The 16,136-nt window shown below is 41.8% G+C and overlaps 1 protein-coding gene across 1 annotated transcript; it reads right to left on the bottom strand.

Annotated features, from left to right (window-relative positions):
- Positions 1-5,762: 5,762 nt before the first annotated feature.
- Positions 5,763-11,518, bottom strand: LOC142959895 (insulin receptor substrate 1-B). The gene is made up of 3 exons (XM_076101403.1): positions 11,155-11,518; positions 6,451-9,591; positions 5,763-5,767 (listed from the first exon to the last, which is right to left on the bottom strand). The coding sequence occupies exons 1-3, from the start codon at positions 11,501-11,503 to the stop codon at positions 5,763-5,765; spliced, it is 3,495 nt and encodes a 1,164-aa protein (XP_075957518.1). The 5' UTR covers positions 11,504-11,518.
- Between the last annotated feature and the right edge of the window lie 4,618 nt (positions 11,519-16,136).

Here is a 16,136-nt window from a genome sequence, read left to right as displayed (position 1 = left end):
TTTTTTTTTATTCAAATCAGCTCTATGGCTGATTCTCTTTGTCTACTCTTTGGAAATTATCTTTAGAGTAGACTTTTGAATTGTTGTCAGACTTTTTTTTGGCAATTTGTTTGACAGCAGCAGACTGTTATCAATGGAATAAATGAGGAAGTAGTAAACGTGAGCAGGAATGGCACGGTCTCATAGCTTCAACCAAGTCCCAGTGTTTGAGCGTAGAGACAAAAAGGAGAGAGCAGTAGCACGATTCACACCTTCTGCGAACGGAATCCACGTCCAGATAATCCACATCCAAATAAGAGCAGTACACGAGCGCGTTAGTCGTGTTTTAGCCGCGCTCAGCAGTCAGACACCAGTGCTGGCTGCTCTGAGGAGTTCAAAAACATACTGCATGTGAATTGGAGAACAAATTTCATTTTCTCTGTTATATATCGAGTAAGAAGTGGACAACTTATTATATATACAAGACACTGGCAACTGCATTCATTTCTTCTTGGGAGTAAAAACAGGGAAAGTCATTAAAAATATGATTTGACATCAAAATCTATACAATGCAGAATCCTCATGTACAAGATGCACTTGTTACATTTTCTCTCCGCAACCTATCGGCTGCACAGTGTCCACTGTTCAGATGGAATGTCCCAACTGCAACAGGCCGTCAGCTTCTACACTGAGCAAGTGGCTGCTTGGTAGTGGACAGTTCAAGATGAAAATGTAAAGCAGGGCCTGAAGTGGATGCGTCCCAGGGTGTGAAAAAGAGATGGTTTCTTTTTGGCCAAACCGTAGCGCGACGAAGCCAAACTAAAGAGCGATGGAGTGCTTACATTGTGGCTGAATTGTTAGGCACTGCAAAAAAAAAAAAAAAAAAACTTCTTTTTTTTCTCTCTTCATGTTTCTGATAAACACAGTAAGGCAATTTGATTATGGCTGACTGATATCAATATAAGTGTCCGGTCTGTCTTCTGTTAAGTTCAACATATTCACAATTTAGACTCAGGAGAGAAACAACACTTTTTTTTTTTTTCCCATTTTCAGATTACCTGTGTAAAAACAGCTACAATCAAAAATGAGGCACTTTATAAAAGAGTATATAGTTATCTAGGCTATATAGTATTAATCATTATATGTGTACTGTATATTTTATATACCATTGTAATGTGTCACTTTATATTAGAATTAGAACTGTTATGAAAATGAGGAAAACAGACTACAGCATGTACTATAGTTTCTGTCATTCTACTTGTGTACACTGTAGTATAGTATAATATACAGTTATAATAAAGCTCAGTTGCCAAAAAGGTGACCTTTTTTCACTTTTTTTGTGCTACAAAATGGTTAAAATGCCATAATTTGAGATCTTATTTGGTCTGTGTCAACTCAAAGTGCTACATTATCTTATACTGTCATTGATACAGTCGTTTGAAAATTGTTTATTATCTAGTCAAATGTATCCTATAATAAGTACATGTACGACTTCAAATATGGGCATTTTGAGCATAGTTTTCTTCTTGGTGTAATAAATAAAGAGTGGAGTAATAAAGAGTATTCACCATTTTGTTATGGTTGCCAAAAATACATATATTATAGTCAAATCTAGAGATATGTGGGGAGTGAGATTGTAATTTTTCATAAAATTAGAAATAAGACTCGGGCCCCCTAAGCTGTTTAAAAATGTTTTCTTTTCAAAATTCAGCTTCCTTCCCAAACAAGTCTGTTATCAGGTCCCCTCAGCACATCTCAGTGAGGACATTTACATACATACAATCTAATTATTGTCCTTACTGCGCGTTTGAAGCCAATTTGATTAAGTTGTTTACATGCATAGCAGAAGAACATTATGTTAATTCGGCCATTTTTATGCAATGTTGCATAGTGTGATTATTGAATAAATACATTGTTGTTTGTCTATGCACCTGCTTTGATCCAATGAAATTATTGTTTTTCTGTTAAATGCAGTTACAGAAGGTTTGAAGTGTTAGTGTGTATGTAAATATGGTCACTTGTATTTTGAGATAAAAACAATAATTGTATAATTAACACAGGGGAGAAATTCTATAAAAAGGACAGAATGCCCACTGAGCCGACAGATGATCGGTTAACTTTCCTTTCAATCCTTAAACTCCCCGCCGTATAAATGAATTCGCCAAATATCCCAAATACAATTGAAATACATTGACTACTAATACCTGCAGCATTTGAGGATATGCATAATCAAAGCTGGGGCTGTATAAACACCTATCCTGTGTGAGTGCACATCGAAAGCTTTAGGGATAAAACTTCTGTGTGTTCTGTGTAGGAAAACACTGAATTACATTATGACAATTTTGAAAGGATAAAAAGAAAACCATTGTTCTCATCCTTCAACCGCAACCTCAAGCTCCGAGTACAACAGTGGGTTGTCGACTGCGGTGCGAAAATGAAATTGTAATCCTATGATATCCTATTTAATAATACACATTTACACTTGTGTGTATTTCATAAAGATTGCATAAGATATGTGGGATTTTTTTCCCAACCAATTTCTTCTCGTGTGAAAAACTGAAATGAATGAAAGACATAATTATCGTATCGAAATTTCATTTGTATATCATAATTTCATTGTCAATTCCATAAACGTAATTATACCTCAGAAATTAGGCACCATAGCACAAGAAAAGTGGTCACGAAGTATAAAGGCTTTTTTGGGCAACTGTATGTAATAAATCAAATATGTTGACAGTGAGTGTATGAAACCTCTGCCAATCTGTATTTCCTTCCTTTTTCCGTCAAAATGACACCTGATGATCATTTAACTTAATACACATGGACAAAGGATGATATATAAAAACATGAACCTCAAGTTTGGCACTGAATAAATAAACACTCCAGAGTGCAGCTGAGATTGATTTACAATAGTTGAAAAGATTGGCTCATGCACCAATCACAGTGTGTTTTAAATTAAGATGTACAGATGGACATTTTTATTGCCAGAACGGCCACCTGAGAAGTCGCCCACAATCACATATCAAATTGTCATCCTTTATCTGCATTGAACTAAAAGGTGATCAAATGTCATTTTTGTTTGAATCAAGGCAAAAACAAAACCTTTTCCCTTATCTGTGTGTGTGCGTGTGTGTGTGTGTGTGTGTGTGTGTGTGTGTGTGTGGCACACATTTGGTTGACAGAAAACAGCCGACAGGATGGGGATGAGTTTTCCAGGGTTTTCAGCGTTCAGTTGTGTTGTGGCAACAGATCAGCAGCCGACCGTCCCCATCACAGACTTGTGGAGATCAACAATCTGAAAGAAAAGGATTAAAAGCAGGAAATAATCAAAATCACCCAAAAAGGTTTTTCTACTTGTTACAGTGATTGTGTTATTATAATTATAGTCTGCGTACTAATCCACAGTTAATGTAACTTAAATGTCCCCACACTAAATGCTGCAGAAGGTGAAGCAGTTTAGATTATATATTCTCCAAATCATATTGCGTTTGAGCTCCTGCTATCTGCTTGGGTAAATATCACATGACGCGTGATATCTTACTGAAAGGATTTTACCGATTGGAGTTTCATGCACGCTGTTGCAGATGTCAATATTATGTGCCTTGTGTCTTTGCGTCAGACCAGTTCCAGGGATTTTGAACTGTTGATTCGTTTGAATGAGCCACCGAAACAAAGACGGCTCTAGTTCTGATCATATCAGCAGAATAAAGTCAGTAGCAAGCAAATATCTGGGTTGTGATTGTCTGCAAAGATTTATTTTTCTCTTGAGGTCTAAAAATGAGAAGAATTGCCTTTATTAAAGGGTAATCATAGTTAGCTCAGACACAAGTGTTTATAAATCAACCTGCAGTCTAACAGCTTCCTCCAACCACTTTGAGAGTCAAATGATTGTCTGCTACCTCAACACTCTGCGCTCATATTGCGGTGTTAAAAAGGCAGACTGTCGGGTGGAAATGTTCTGCACTGCGTTTCACCGCATTTGTATTCTTTTGTTTTTTATGCAAATAGCCATTATTACAATTTTTGACTGTTTAAAAGAGTATAAAGATGCAGGCAGTCTGGTTCATTCTCCTGCATGAAGCTCATGAATGTGAGGACATGGGTAGTCTGCGGTCTTGTTCACTAATAACGACTCATATCGCTGGAAGTGGATCAGATAAAAGTCATTAACCATTTACAAACACCAGACAAACTGGAAGATTTAAGTTGCATCATTGTCTTTGCATCTTGCCAAGACAATAAAACTGCATCAGCAGAGCCGAGAAGTCTTCCACCACGTTCACGTGAACACTTTGCTCGTAATGCAGAAGTGACAATACAGCAATTAAAACATGGGGCACAATTAAATATCCTAATCTAATTCTGGGGGTTTTAATAAACACTTTGTTTGAGCATTTAATTAAAATGTAATTAAAACAGGTGGAGTAAGGTGATATTAGCAACATTTGAGAAGCCTGTTTGTTGGAGGTTTTACGTGCTGCAGCACAGTCACCGTCCTCCCCTGTAGCCAGGCTTCATATAGTGAGCTCCATTATTAGAATATGGCTGCAGTTATAGAAAGCAATCAATCACTAATCGCAGTGTGGAAAATTACATGAAAGAGTAATTTACAGAATATTAACAGAGCCTTCTTTTGCTTGCTGTGCATGTTTAATGCCCATATATATCCCCAATTTAAATAATTAGGCAATTATTATGAATATACATGTACACGTAGAGATTGAATAGTTCTAGATGAATCAATCATGCAGATGTTGTAGCTGCTCCGAATAAATAAGTTGTATGTTCCATTCAGTCCCCTAATTAATGCTAATGTTTTCCTGAATGTACATTTTAAACACACTTGTATTTCTTGGCATGTAAAAGCAATAGATCTCTTGAGTAATTCAGCATTCATCCATCAAAAATGTACTTTACATTAACCATTAAATAATTGTCATCTGTGCAATGTGAGGAAAACCTCAGAGCTGCCATGTGAAATCCTGCAGCCGATAACACACCCACACATGAACATAAACACCTGGCCCGAGTTCTCTCCTCTCTACCTCCATTTACGTGAAATGGCTCATTACCAGCAGACAAATCAATTGGCTTTGCTCTCTGAACACCCACTTGTGATAATAAGAGACTCTACAGACAACCCGCAGCCTGGAAACACAGTGCTGCTCGCCAGCTTAAAGCAAAGGTACACATCAGGAGAGGATGAAAGGGGAAGGAGTGACTAAGACCCAGACATTACTTTTGTCTGTGGATTATGCACATAAAAAGCTTACATCTAGCTAGGCAACCAGGAATTATGTAGTCTTTCCTTTCACCCGTTTTTGAATAATTTCTTTCACATTTTCGTTTATTTATTATTGTCAGTTAGGGATGCAATTACTAATTATTGTAATTATTGATTAAATCAGCTGGTTATTTTACGTATTCAGCTATTAATGGTTTGATCTATAAAATGCCAGAAAATTGTGAAAAAGCCCAAATTGAGAAAATCAAACAGCTGATTTTGTCAGACCAACAGTCTATATCCCAGATATATGCTGTTTATTATCATAGACTAGGAAAAGTAGCAAATATTTGCAAATGAAAATCTAGGTTAATTATTTTTTTATCGATAAATCAGATACATTTTTGTTGATTGACTAATCGATTAGTCAACTAATAATTGCAGCTGTTATAACATTGCATCTTGAATAAAAAAAGCATCATTTCTTTTTGCATTATTTTGCAATGAATAAATAAAAATGCAAAAAATTAGGGCAACTCACAATTATTTTCTTAATCGACTAATCTGGGGGACGATATCAAAATCAAGAGTATATGGTGGAATCTTCAAATTCATCAGTCCAATTACGAGAGGATAATCATATTACTATATGACAATGAAAAGCAGCACATCATCACATTTAAGCAGCCTAAACTTTTTTGTTTGTTTGAAAGATTACTGAATCAATCAATCGATCATGAAATTGTTGGAGATTTATATCGACTAATAGCCGCAGCTCTACTGATGTGCTATTTCCAGACAAAGTGAAGATGCAAACAATGCTTGTTATCCTAACTCTTTTTTTGAAAGGTTATAAAAAGTCAAACAATCAAGAAGTAATTGAGTGCGTCCTACTGAGTGAAGAGGAGGAATATAAGACACTTGAATCGTATTTAGCTGTATTTTCCATATTATTTAAATATTTGATACATTTAGTTTAGCCTCATACTTTGTCTTGCCCCCTCTTGCTGTAACAAGTGTTGTTCAGTTACCAATTACCTGATTGTCTACAACAGAACAAATGAAGGCGCCAAAGCAGACACTGCGACCTTATACAAGCTGTCATAAACTGTAATATCATCTAAGAATGTACAGAGCCTCAGCTGTAGAATATCTGAGCATTTTATGAACACAAAATCTCACGTTGTATAAAAAAATGTAATAGATATTTTAAGATGAGATGGGTTTGCAGTCCAAGTCATACTTACCTTGACCATCTTTCCTGCTGTTCTGGTGTGCTCTCAGTTCTTCTGACTTATAGAAATCAATACTGGCATACGTGTTGAGGCCGGAGACAGCACCGCTGCCCATGGCGCTCCCTCCGATGTTGTAGGCGGCAGAGGCGCGCTCCACTCCGGCTTGAGGGTTCTCCTTAATGGCCAGGTCAAGGTCAATATAGTTAAGGCCTTGTTCAGCAGATGAGGTGGAGGCTTGTGGCGGAGGTGTTACAGATAAACTAGCCGCCTGCCTGTTCTCCCACAGTGAGCAATCCAAACCATGCCGATGGCTCGCCGCCTGGCTGCCCTCCGGGAAGATGGAGGTAGAAGAGGGCGGGTGGCGTGGGTGGGAGGGAGGTGAGCTAAATGTCTCTGAACGGTGCCTCTGCCGTCCCTGCGAGTCACCTCGGACCAATCTGCCGCTCCGCTCGGGAGACTGGTAGGACTTGACTGGGGAGAAACCCGAGCCTGTCTCCCGCTCCATGGATGAGGGTTGACCAGGGTGGATGGCAGGTCTTGCTGAAATGCTGGGATCTGAACCTTTGTTGTCTATGAATGGAGTAGGGGCGTCTGTTGGCATTGCTGCCATCTTTACTTTTGCTCTGTACCCGGCATTGCCCTCCGCTGCCGGAAGAGAGGACGTGCTGTGTTCACGCCGGGCCTTGGGGGCAACAGCTGGTGGGCCCTGTAGGGTGCTGAATGTGGATCTAACAGGAGTCAGGGGCGTCGAGGACTTCCCTAAATCCATGCTGACGTATTCGGCGGAGGTGGACAACGGAGCGGAGAAGCTGCGAGGAAGGATAGCAGGATTATCGTGGCAGAGGAGGGGTTGATTCAAAGGCCGGAGGGTTCCATGGATCACAGGTTGTCTGCGTTCAGAACCTGAACGTCTTCCTCTGCTATACTTATTGTCCTCCTTGTACACAATACTGACATACTCACCGACATTTTGTGACACGGATGGCAGCAGATTCTCCTTCACCCTGGGAAGGGTATTTGCTTTAATAATGTCTGAAGACATGCTGAGGGGACGACCCCTCCTTTGTTGCTTTGGGCTCTTACTACTTGATCCACGTTTTTGATGATGGCGCCCATCTTTTGTGCATGTTCCCACAAACTTGACCTCTGCTCCAGTCCTTACTAAACTCAACCCTCTCCCTGCCGATATGGACTTGTCTTCCAGGCTCTCACTGCTGGCTGAGCTGGAGGAGAAGGAAGAGGAAGACATGGAGAGTTGACAGCCTCCTGCAGAGCCCGCTGCAATTTTGTTTCTCTTGCTGTATCCCACTCCCCCTCCCCTTCCAGCACTGTCATGCCCACTGCTGTCCTTATTTCCCTCCCCTTTGCTTAAGTCCTCCTCAAAGCGAGAATAGAGAGTATGTTGATAAGCTCTTGGCAGGGAGAAGTAGGAATTGAACATTTTTGGTTGCAGTTGGTGCTGTTCGGGGTGGGAAGGCGGTGTGCTGCAGGCAGAGCGGCTGCAGTCAGGTGAGATGTTCATGTAGTCACTGGCAGCCCGGCTCTCCATGCTGGCCCTGCTGTCCCACATGCCCAGTCCGTGGAGGTCCGTGGAGCTGCTGCTGTTGGGAGACATGACCATGTAGCCCTCTGTGCTGGGCTGGCGGCTGTGCTGAGGGGGGGACACACTGTTGTTGGGGGTCATGGACATATACTCATCATCTGCCCCAGGTTTAGCTCTGGCGTCAGACATACCTATGGAGAGAGAGAGTGAAACGGGAGAAGTGACTCCCGGCAACATTGACATATAGCCGCTATCCACAGCTGCTCCACCTTCCACTTCTCGCCTGCTTTTGTCAGCCCTCTTGCCTCTTTTTTTCCCTCCTGCGTCAAGCTGCCCACCCCCAGCCAGCAAACCCCCTGAGCCAGCCCTCTCTCGATTAGTACTCTGCGACATGATGGCATATTCTTCATCGTCTTCATCATCTTCATCTTTTCTACGTGGGATCAGTCGTTCATGGGGTGCCAAAGGCAGAGAAGCCCTTTTACTTAATAGTCTACGTTCCGCCTCAGACTCCCTACTGGACGAGCTGCGCAAAATCCGTCGGCCTTTTGAGCGATGATGGGAACCGAGGAGGCCCTCTCGCTGTCCCATCACTATATAGCTAGAGGAGCCTTCCCCATGTACGTGATGTCCGGACAGACTGGGTACGAGCAGAGAGTGTTCCCCAGGACTGGAGCCATATTCATCTGAGGAGCCGTAGTCGCTCGGCGAACCTGACATAGAAACTCTCTGAGAGACTCGAGGGTAGGAGCAGATCGTCATCCCTCCTACTGCTGCCCCCACTAGGCCACACTCTGAGCCATGGCCAGAGCTGGAGGACAGACTCGGTGCAGGAGAGGGAGCAGGATTAGGCGTGTACCGCGCAAGGCTGAGGGTAATCTTAGCAGGAGTTGGGGCCCTGGTGGGCTTGGGCCTCAGTGTCGGCGTAGTTGAGCAGGAACCGTTAAGACTTGGGCTGGAGCTGGCCCATGTCCCTTTGGCACTTGCTCCGCCCTCCTCCGACCTGGCCCCGATGCTGGCAGTCCGTGCCCTCGGGAATCCGTGGCGTGATGTAGGCGAAGTGCTCGTGCTGCTGCCTCCCGTTCCAGGGGTCTCTGTGCGGGCTCGTCTGGATAAGCCCACCTGGCTCGGTGGCAGATTTGGATGATGCCGACGGCTCGGGACGCTGATGGGGTTTGAAGCGGTACCACCCCCACACAACGTCCCCACAGACTGAGATTTACTGCGTTGACGGAACTCCTCACTCAGGGCCTTCATGGCCTCCAGCAGGGTCTCGTGCATGTTCTGAGCCACCACAGAGTCATCCACCTGCATCCAGAACTCTCCAGGGCCGGTAATCGCAGAGCGGCCCACCTCAATGAAGAAAAAATTCTCTGAATGGCCACACCTGCGAACATTCATCAGCTGCAACACCACGGATGCCACATCAGAGTTGAGTTTGACAAAGTTGACTGTCTTGTCAGTGAGGCACAGCCGGTAGATGCCCACTAAGTTCCTGGCATGCCCAAGACCTTTAGGCCAAACCTTGACCTGCCATACTTCCTTGACAGTTGGAACAGGAGACGGAGAGCTACACTCTCCACTACTGCCATAGTCTTCAGGAGTTTTACCTATGAATACAATGAAGAATAAATAAATAAACAATTAAATAGTTTCATGACTAAACATATCATACATACATTAATAAACACCCTACATTTACATATAATACATAACCTGTTTGAATATTAATCAAAGCCAAAATGACAAACCAGTGAAGGTGACACTAATAAGTAATATCTACCATTGCTAAACTTCTACATGCATGAATCTCTACTGTGTCACAGCTTCTGCCAAGCAACAGTGCTGCAGCTAATTCATCACCATCACTTTTAAGCTACAGCTCTATAATCAATTAAGTCTTAGGAGGTATAGAATACATCTACCGAAAGCAGCATTCTCAATTGTGAAATAATGCATCATATTTCAGTTCAATGCCAATCACATTTCAAATTATAATTTGGTCTTTTTTTTTTTTCTCTTGCCACACAGTCACAGCTATATTCACTGAACATCTGACAACTGTAGTGGTTTTCTCCCATCCTCAAGAAAAATGTTAAATCTATTAGAGATGATCCCCACTGGAATCACCGTAACATGATATATTAATGTGTTTCAATCTCCATTTGTGCGTCCCCGTGCACATTATGGAGAGGTATATAAATTAGGAACAGTGTTTTATGGTGGCTGTCCCTGAGACATAATCTCAACAAAATGGGGGTCTGTAGCTACTCAGTGTCTCTATTCAAGGTTCCACAACGTGTGAGAAAAAATTAAAGCTGGGCAAGCCCATCAGTCTCAGCTAACTGGAATGCAAAAAAAGATAACAGGGAGGGTGGGTGGTGTTCTCAGCTCCAGCATATAAGGATAACAACGTAAACACGAGGATGACCAACAGAAACACATTTCCCAGTGAGAGCGCACTGACGATGCCATCTCCTCCAGCAGCACCGTGTAACACAAATGTAGGTTAGGCGAACGGCAGTCAGAGCTGTGCAGAAAAACAACAACACAGGCTCCAGCGGAGTGCACCACGATAGGCTACTACTATATGATGCATCCCTTGGATGGTTGCTATATGCCCACTGCGCCATGCAAAAACACACCGTCGAATGTAACGGGCTGCATTTCAGACAGAAAAAAGGGCGAGCATCTAAATATTGTTATGTATAGGCGCTATTTAAAACACCGAATTACGTTTTGCTGACAGAAAATGATCCGCAGCTTCATTTTGCTGACAGAAAATGATCCGCAGCTTCGAGGTGTATTAAAACCAACGCTCATTGAGATTTGTGCAGCACAAACACGGCACATGCCGCCCATAGCGTGTTGGTCTACCCAGTTCAGTCGGATCCACCTGCCTCTTGGTTAAAAACACACCGTCCAAATTGCTTAACTTAAGACTGATTTATTCAAATTAAATTGCTAAATTAGAGCTGCAGCAAAATAAAAAATAAAAAATAATATATATATATATATATATATATATAAACAATTCCGAGCCAGTGATATGCAATGAACAACCAGGAATGGTCGAGCCAAATGTGCATGGAGAACAAACAGCCTATGAGCCAGGATGGGCCCGATGCAGAAACAGACAGCAGAGATCACATCACACTTGTTTCATATCTTACAGTTGCCCTGGAGGTCCAGCATTGCTTGGTACCACTCATCTTGGACCTCCTCGCTGTCCGCAGCGATGGCAAAGCTCTCGCTGCGGGTGTAAAGCACTATCATGTGCTTGTTCTTGGAATCTGCCCGCTTGTTGATGTTGAAGCAAGTCTCCAGGCTCAGGACTTTTTTGGGCACGGGTGATTTACTGCGGAATTTCTTCTCGTTCTCGTAATACTCAAGTCGAGCAGGACCATGCTCCGAGGCCGCCCTCAGCACGAAGAACCGCCGGTGCATTGATTTATGCTTGCGGAGATAGCCGCTTTTCTGCACGTCTTCATAGTTCTGCGGCTCGGCTGCTTGGTTCTCCATGGCCAAGACACGGTGATAAATATATATTAGCAGGGAATAATCTCAGGGGGAAAAAACCCGAAGTCCATGTGTACACCTCATTAATCCATTGCAGCTATAGCCTACGTCCCTCGTCCTCCCCGCGTCCACATTTAAGTGTCCAGCATGTGTGCGAAGGCTCAGGATGGGAGAATCAGCCAAACCATGTTTTGGATCTGGTATCATACTGTGAATCCAGCAGCCGCAGGAGACTCCGCGCACCGAGCGTGCACAGCGTCCACCGCTGCTCGTCCTGCAGCCCAACCCAGTCCTGCACGATCGAGTCCAACCACGGTGCAGTTCGTCTCCTCTACCTGTCTGAGGTTGCCCACATTCAGTCTATACCCACCACCATCAAGCTAAGGGGGGGGGGGGGGGGGGGATTGAAGATGAAGATTTTCAAAATAAAACCACTGTCGAACTGATTAGGCCTTTCTACCCATCTGCTTATCCATTCTCATTCTATCTATTTTCATCACTTATACTCTGGTCAGGGTCAAAATGGCAAGTAGGACAAGCACACCACAGCGCAGGCACCCCCCCTCCCCAGCAGCTCCCGTCAGTGCTACAGTATATTTGTGAGTACCAGGCTTGTCCAGTGTCTCCCTGAGTGGTCAGCATCTGTGCAGTGTAACACCTGTTTTGTCCCTTTTTTTACTAGCTAATGTGCAAAAACAGAAGATAACAGAGTTATGATAATAAAAGCATGCTACAATCAACAATATATATATATATATATATATATATATATATATATATATATATATATATATATATATATATACAACTATGTCTGGACTGGTACAAATCATACACATTACTGCAGCATTACCATATAGTTGGCTTTTCTTTTGTCGTCACATGAAAACAGCGCAAGCGGGTCGTCTACCTGCATGAACTGGTATTTCAGAGTAAAACCTGATAGCGCCTTCTTATTAAACCACATTACAAGGTAATGATTCAGTAAATCACATGCTGAGTATGCTGATTTTTTATTTTTTTTGTGACCACAACCCAGTGTGCTTTAATTGTGAAAGCCAACCTGCTGTGTTTCCGGTCTCCGCCTGGCTCTCTCTGGTTGACTTGACTCAGCTTCTGCTCGACTGGCACCTCCAAGCCGTTGCCAGTCGAATGCCATGGGGGGTCTTCAGCACTGCTGGGGTGCGCAGAGGAACTCGGTGTCCAGCCAAAAAAGACTTCGTTTATGATCACGTTGACGATGTTCATGTCGTTTAATTCAGCATTTAGGAAGATTTTAGCAGTTGGATGTCATGCTGACTGTAAGTGCAAAGGCCTGTGTGCATCATTTACAGGGAAAACATGTAAGGGCGTATTATTATCTAGAGTACACTATTAGTTATTATTTAGGAATATTATAGTGATACAAAATTGCATTATAATGTTTTATTGAATAACATGGCTTCATCTGTGTTCAATTAGTTGATTCATCCTTTTTCAGTGTAATTTAAGATAAAACTAAAATCAGTGTAAAGATAGTTCAACAACCACTTGGGCAGCTGCAAACTGATTGTCTTGACCATCAGTTGCAAGCCATTATTGGCTGATGATGACATGCAGTTTCGCAGTAATCCGATTAAATCTGTGATAACAATCACAGATTAAATATACAGTTAATAAAGTATCATAATACATAGAGTTGATTGCCCTATTGTCACATGGTTCGGCGCACCAAAGGCAATAAACGGACCAATATGGCCAAGCCAGTGTTCACACAATATGGTGGTATCCTTTTAATGTGGACTCAGGTTTTATGATTTTTTTACAAGGTGAGCCATACAAACAGACAGACAGAGTATAAGCAGAATAATAATGCCACACGCTTATAATTAATAAAAAATAATTTATACCCTAAGCAAACAAAATGCTAAACAACATAGGCCTTTAGAATGAAAGTCTCTCATACTGTCTGTGGTTGAATCCCAGGGGTGTGATTGCACCACCAAAGTGCCAAAAAAAGGTTTGGCAGAGCAACCTGTCAAACTGATCAAATTGTCCTGAGAGCAACCCCCGTTAGTGGCAGAAACAAGAATTGCTTTTGAGCCGACATCTTCCTCAGGGCACTGATATCACTAGCAGTGCAGACAGGATCTGCATGATTTGGACATAACATTTGAATCATTTCGTAGATCAAAATATTATCATATTGTCTTCGGTACTAGCTCACACATAGGACATTTGGCATTTAAAGAATCTTTTTAAGGAAATCTCCGGACCTAAAGGAGGAAATATACTCTGACACTGAAGGAAAACTATGAATAACGCTTTCTATGTCTAAATCTAGGTAAATTGTTGGCCGAAGTTACTGTAAGATGGTGCAACTGAAATGCAACTTCAGCTCCGTGGAGGTTGTGTTTCAGCAGGAAATCCATTAGATAAACATGCATAAGATTTATCAACATTTGCAATGTTCAGGAGGAAATTCGGACTCAAACACTCAAGAGGGTTTGTCTACGATGTGCAGTGTGTTGCACAGAAGTTGCATTATGTAAAGCCATCCTTACATTTTCATTGGATTGTTCCAGTACAAAATAAAACAGTGTTAAACCAACCGAAAACCTGTTAGCATCACTGTAATTAGCTTGGCCATTTACGGTGAAATGGTGATGTAAGACTCCCATTGAGTTACTCTTCTTCACAATTAAGTGGCGTTTTAAAGTTGCTGATACTTTAAGTATGTCACCACTTGTTTCAAAGTCCTTTGCCCATTTGCAACACCGCTATTTCAAAGTTTAAAGCTTGTTTTAAGTAAAAAGTATGAGTTGACCGTTAACATGCACCAACTTAGAAATATCAAGCTAAAAATCTGTCATTTAATGTGTGATTTGCAGGCCTTTATTAAACCTGTGACTTATTGGTCCACTTGTTTTGGATCATAGTTGAATGTACCGTCAGGGCACCATTTGGAAAAATAGCCTCAACACACATACGACGATACAATCTTCCCTAAAATCATCATTTATTTACAGAGACACATTGAGAACACCTGCATTCAGTTTTGATGAGATCAATCTATTTGGCAAATTGATTAAAAATCTAGCAAACGCAGGTCCTATGTTAATAGAATAACTCATCAAAGGAACATTCAGACAGCTTTTCCCCATGCTCTTCATCTTGATTCAGAATCCTGCATTTCGTCTTCGTCGGGGGTTTCATCATTTTTGAAGAGCCAGCGATAAACACTTAATGGTGTGAGAGACTACACCACGAGCAACCTGATAATCAAGTCATCACATGTCCATTTTTTGTCGATTTTTGAAGGGAGTCAGCAAGTGAGCTCCCAAGGAAAAAATGTCTGCAGAAAAAAAATCACATCCCGACATTGCTTCAATAACAGTGCTGCAGCAGACAATTAGCCAGCCAACAGAGAGTGCGTGAACAATGTCGTCGCTCGCTTCTTGAATGCACTGTGATTAAATCCTTGTTTTTTGGTAATTTCCTTTTGTGTCAGGGGTTTAGGGAACCCAAGCAGAAATAAAAACTCCACTAAAAAGTCCCTAACCCTGCAGGACACAATCACAAACTAACTATGTACAAATTTACAGTATGTACACATCCCCAAGCCAAACAGAAATGACTCAGAGGACTATGTCCTCCCCGTTTTATGAGTATGCTTTCCCCCACATGTTCTGTAAAAATCCCCTGGGGTTGGGCACGGGAGCGACTTAGTGAACATTTGTTCTCATAGGACCTTCAGATACAGTCGCTGTGTGGGTTCCCGGAGAGCCCAAAGAGAAAATAATGGGCGAAAAACCCAGACGCTGCCAGACATATTCCGCTAGAAGTCTGCGCTATACATGCGAAAGCTCAATCTGCTGAAGCACATTATTGGAGATAAGAATTTCAGCCGACTGACTCAAACATTCTGCATATCAGTGCAGAGCAGAAATACTGTGCGTGACAGAAATCAGGTCTCCCCATTGCTGTCCCATTAGGACCCGGTTAAACACACAGCTGTACAGTACACTCAGCCATGCATGCAGCATGTTTCAGTAATAGGCTACATGTACTTTAGGGGAAGCAATCGTGAAAACGCATTGTCGTTAGTGAGCAATAGATTGGGTCTTGTTTCATGTTGTGTACATCTTCTATGATTTGGTAGAAAATGTCAGCAAAGCAATACACACATTGTTAAAAAACAATACATACTGTATGTATAGTATCATGACGTTATTAGGGAGAGGAACATATCTTTAAAAACAATGTTTTGTGGGTCACTTGTGCATTTTTCTGAAAATGATCCGTCATTAAATGTCGGATTTTATTCATTATTTCAAGCTTTGCAGATGTTTTGGCCCCAATATCATGTCCAGTATGTATCTTTATAATTACCACTGGGACAAGTAATCTAATCTAAAATTTAGAGCACATCCTTATCTTTGATACACCTAATTGAATTGACGAGTTAGTCAAATATGCCTATTGCAGTAAGGGGACAAAATGTTAGGTGACAATATCACAAAGATGTTGTGGTTTGTTTTTTCATCTATATCCATCAAATATTAAATAAACAAACCGGATCATTTGTTTGACACATTTGAACAATTTTTGCATTATGAGGTTTCATTCATCAAATGTGTGAATAATCAGAGTAATG

The sequence above is a fragment of the Anarhichas minor genome, unplaced genomic scaffold, assembly GCF_050575085.1.
Source record: "Anarhichas minor isolate MPS153535 unplaced genomic scaffold, ASM5057508v1 ptg000027l, whole genome shotgun sequence".
In the NCBI taxonomy this organism is placed as follows: Eukaryota; Metazoa; Chordata; class Actinopteri; order Perciformes; family Anarhichadidae; genus Anarhichas; species Anarhichas minor.
The sequence above is the reverse complement of the archived record's forward strand: the minus strand, read 5'-3'. Positions and strand labels throughout refer to the sequence as shown.

Bases quoted from the DNA above. Each gene is read 5' to 3' on its own strand.
- LOC142959895 (XM_076101403.1), bottom strand. From the start codon at position 11,503: ATGGAGAACCAAGCAGCCGAGCCGCAGAACTATGAAGACGTGCAGAAA. The intron at 9,592-11,154 runs GTAAGATATGAA...TTGTATTCATAG, and splicing joins GCTGGACCTCCAGGGCAACT to GTAAAACTCCTGAAGACTAT.